The sequence below is a fragment of the Myotis davidii genome, unplaced genomic scaffold (genome assembly GCF_000327345.1).
Source record: "Myotis davidii unplaced genomic scaffold, ASM32734v1 scaffold326, whole genome shotgun sequence".
In the NCBI taxonomy this organism is placed as follows: domain Eukaryota; kingdom Metazoa; phylum Chordata; class Mammalia; order Chiroptera; family Vespertilionidae; genus Myotis; species Myotis davidii.
In genome coordinates this window covers 216,087-220,092 of record NW_006296626.1, presented here as the reverse complement: position 1 = coordinate 220,092, position 4,006 = coordinate 216,087, and the positions used below count along the sequence as shown (strand labels likewise).

At 65.1% G+C, this 4,006-nt stretch overlaps 1 protein-coding gene across 1 annotated transcript in view; it reads left to right on the top strand.

Annotated features, from left to right (window-relative positions):
* LOC102760769 (serine/threonine-protein phosphatase 6 regulatory subunit 1) overlaps positions 1 to 4,006 on the top strand; it is a 12,071-nt gene that overhangs the window by 7,383 nt on the left and 682 nt on the right. Inside the window, exons 4-12 of the mRNA XM_015569472.1 lie at positions 1 to 187; positions 277 to 342; positions 1,576 to 1,688; positions 1,778 to 1,891; positions 2,236 to 2,398; positions 2,492 to 2,644; positions 2,724 to 2,858; positions 3,526 to 3,792; positions 3,876 to 3,965. The exon at positions 1 to 187 is cut by the window's left edge and continues 42 nt beyond it. Coding sequence (XP_015424958.1) covers positions 1 to 187; positions 277 to 342; positions 1,576 to 1,688; positions 1,778 to 1,891; positions 2,236 to 2,398; positions 2,492 to 2,644; positions 2,724 to 2,858; positions 3,526 to 3,792; positions 3,876 to 3,965 — 1,288 coding nt within the window. The remainder of the gene's footprint in view (positions 188 to 276; positions 343 to 1,575; positions 1,689 to 1,777; positions 1,892 to 2,235; positions 2,399 to 2,491; positions 2,645 to 2,723; positions 2,859 to 3,525; positions 3,793 to 3,875; positions 3,966 to 4,006) is intronic.

Genomic DNA, 4,006 nt, shown 5'->3' with positions numbered 1-4,006 from the left:
GTCGGGGGGCGCCTCCCGGTCCCGCCGTCTGACATGGCCGTGCCCGCAGCTCGTGTCCTTCCTGCGGAAGAAGGACGACTTCGTGGATCTGCTGCTGCAGCACATCGGCACCTCGGCCATCATGGACCTGCTGCTGCGGCTCCTCACCTGCGTGGAGCGGCCCCAGCTGAGGCAGGAAGTGGTCAACGTGAGCTCCAGGGAGGGCCGGGCTGGCCGGGAGGGGCGGGGCCTGGTGGTGGGCCAGTGAGCGGAGCCCCATCTTTTTCTCACCCCAAGTGGCTCAACGAGGAGAAGATTGTCCAGCGGCTCATCGAGCAGATCCATCCATCAAAGGATGACAATGTGAGTGTCTCAGGCACCAGGCCCCTCCCTCCAGAGGGGGGTTGAGGAGAAAAGGAGGCACTGGGAACCGTGTGCCCATCTCCCCGCTCCCTAGCGTAGTGGCAGAACAGAAAGGGGCTGACCCACATGGATGTTTCTGAGCCAGGAAGTTGGCCCCTCCTCCCTTGAGCGAGCAGGTCTGGTGAGGGTCCTCCGAGTCCGGGCTCTGTCCCTGCCTCCTTGCTGCTGCCCTCCCCTCCCCGGGGCCGCTCACCCGCCTCCCCTCCAGCTGGCTCTGCCTGGAGAGCCCTGTTTGCTCCTCAGGGAACCCAGCTGGGGCCTCGGCTCTTCCCTGGCCCACAGGTGCAGGTAGTCAGCCCTCAGGGCCAGCCCGTACCCATCCCAGGCGGGTGGCGGCCGTCCAGGCCTTTGTGGCAGAGGGACCAGGGTGCCCACTGTGAGCCTGCCCGGGTCCAGGGCTGCCTGTGGGTCCCGGGTTCACCTCGGGACCTGGGGTCTGTCTGTGTGTCCGGGGTCTGCCTGTAGCCCATTGGGTTAGGCTCCGCCTTCTGCTCATGTTCTTCCCTTGCTTGGCTTTTCTGGCAGCAGCTCTGTTGGGACTGAGTTACACACTGCGCCTGCCCACTCCTCAGTGGGACTCAGTGCTCCCGCGTCCTCACAGAGGGGCGGCTGTCACCGAGTTGGTGTGCGTCGCTCCAAAGGAAACCCTGTGCCCATTAGGTGTCTCGCCGCTGCCCCTGGCAGCCACCAGTCTGCAGCCTGTCCCTGGGTTTGCCTCTTCTGGGTGTTGCATATACATGGAGCCGCACATGTGGTCCACGGCTGGCCTCTGCCTGAGCGCCGTGTCCTGTCGTCCGTGTTGTAGCGTGTCGGTGCTTCACCCCTGGCTGAGGCTGAGGAGCGCTCTGCTCATGGAAGGAGCATGGTTGCTTACCCTTCAGTAGTGGGTGGATGCCCCCTCTTTGGCCACTGACCGGTGAGGGTTTCTGTGGGACGTCATCTTTTCCAGGAAGCCTTCCTTGGTTTCCCCTTTTCTCTGCCGTCTCTCCCCTCCAGTGTTTGGTGCCTGGAGCTTCCTCCCTAGGTACTTGTGTCCCTGTGCCTGTGCCATTCTCCGCCCTGTTCCTAAGGGCCGGGGCCAGATGGTCAACTCATGTGGGAGTCCAGACACCGGGCCGTGGGGGGCCTGGCAGCCAGGCTGGGGTCCTCAGCTCGTTCTCTCCGCCTCCCCAGCAACATTCCAACGCGTCCCAGTCCCTGTGCGACATCATCCGCCTGAGCCGGGAGCAGGTGATCCAAGTCCAGGACAGCTCGGAGCCCGACCAGCTGTTGGCCACCCTGGAGAAGTAGGTTTGCGGGCAGTGCCCTGGCCCAGGGAGGGACGCCGGCCCGGGAACCTGGGTCCCAGCCCTTGACCCTGACCCCTCTGCCCCAGGCAGGAGACGATCGAGCAGCTCCTGAGCAACATGCTGGAGGGGCAGCTGAACCCGTCCGTGCTCGTCAGCGGGGTCCAGGTGCTGCTGACTCTGCTGGAGCCCAGGCGGCCACGGTGGGTGCCTCCCCGCTCTGCGGCTCCTGGAGGGCATGGCCCCTTTCAGGGGTCACTGTGGTCCTAGAGAGTCCTGTTCCCGCCTGACAGCCGAGGAAACAGGCCGAGTCAACTGGCCACAGCTTCCAGCTGGCGTCCCCACCCAGGGCCCCTCGGCGTCACTGTCCAACACACAGTGGGGCTTCTACCCGAGGGACCCAGGCCCCTGGGTGCCTCCCGCAGGCCCGCCCTCATGTCCTGGCAGGGAGCAGCCTCAAGCTCCTCTCTAGGCGTGTTCTGCACATGCATGTGCATGCGCACAGGCTGTCTGGGCCGCTCACTGCCCTCACCCTGCCCTGCTGCAGGTCCGAGTCTGTGATCGTGAACAACTTCTTCAGCAGTGTGGACGGGCAGCTGGAGCTGCTGGGCCAGGCGACCCTGGACAGCTCCGTGTCCAGCATGGGCGCCCTGCACGCCCTGCGCCCTCGGCTCACCCACTTCCACCAGCTCCTGTTCGAGCCACTGGAGGTGGGCTGGGCAGACCTGGAGGGTGGCAGGGAAGGTTGCTCCTTGGCCCTGGGCAGCAGGGGGCCAGGAATTGAACCTCCGCTATGTCTGCAGCTGGAGCCACTGCACACGACGTGGGGCATCCTGGCCCCGCCTCTGGGCAACACACGGCTGCACGTGGTCAAGCTGCTGGCCAGCGCCCTGAGCGCCAACGACGCCGCCCTGACCCGGGAGCTCCTGGCACTGGACGTGCCCAACACCATGCTGGTGCGGGGGCAGGGCAGTGGGCGCGGGGTGGGGCGGGGGGGGCCTCTGGGATCTCCATGCCAGCCTGCACCCCCCCCAGGACCTCTTCTTCCACTACGTGTTCAACAACTTCCTGCACACGCAAGTGGAGGCGTGTGTGAGCGCCATGCTGAGCGCCGGGCCCCCTGCTGACAGCAGCCTCGAGACACCCGCCCCCAACCTCGGCGTGAAACACGTGAGCTGGGGCGTGCAGGTCCCCTCCCCCTCCACAGGCTGGGCTCTGCCCGTGTCTGCCCCTCGCCTGCCTGGAGCCAGTGCTTGGTGTGACTTCACGTCCCGGGGCTGGGGCCTCGGACGTGTCTTTAGGTCAGGTCTGGGGAAAAGTGGGTGATGCGGGGAGCTCAGGAGGTGGGGTGTCCTGGGAAGGACTCCCCGGGGTGACGGCTGCCCAGCCCTGGGTGTAGCGCAGCCCCAGGGGGGAGCAGTTCAGTGGGAGCTGGGATTTGTCTAGTTCAGCGGTTCTCAACCTGTGGGTCGCGACCCCTTTGGGGGTCGAACGACCCTTTCACAGGGTCGCCTAAGAACATCCTGCATATCAGATATTTACATGACGATTCATCACAGTAGCAACATGACAGTGATGAAGTAGCAACGAAAATAATTTTATGGTTTGGTCACAACATGAGGAACTGTATTTAAAGGACCAGAAGGTTGAGAACCACTGGTCTAGATGGAGTGGGGTGTGGACAGGCCGATGATGTTGTGGGGGAGCAGCGTGGGCAGCAGGCGGGGCAGGTGCGTGCGCGGGCTGATCGGATGGTGCGGGCTCTTCTGGAGGGAGCGGGGGCTCAGCTCCTGGGTGCCGTGGGGAGGCCCTCAGCCCCTGGCTGGTCCCCCCACAGCTGATGCAGCAGTGCCGCCTGGTGGAACGCATCCTGACGTCCTGGGAGGAGAACGAGTGCGTGCAGTCCGCAGGCGGCCCATGGAAAGGCTACATGGGCCACCTGACGAGAATGGCCAACGCCCTGGTGCAGAACACGGAGAAGGAGCCCAATGCCGAGCAGCTGGGGCAGCTGCTGAAGGAGATGTCGGCTGAGCAGCAGGAGCAGTGGGAGGCCTTCATGTCAGGACCCCTGGCCGAGACCAACAAGAAGAACATGGTGGACCTGGTGAGGCCCCCGCTTCCCGCTTCCGCAGCATCCGCTCCCTCGTCCCCCAGACACAGGCCCTCACCCGCCCCCTCCTGCCCCAGGTGAACACCCACCACCTGCATTCCTCCAGTGACGACGAGGACGACCGGCTCAAGGAGTTCAACTTTCCCGAGGAGGCCGTGCTGCAGCAGGTGGGCTGGGGCTCTGGGGGCTGGCGCGCCCACCCTGACCG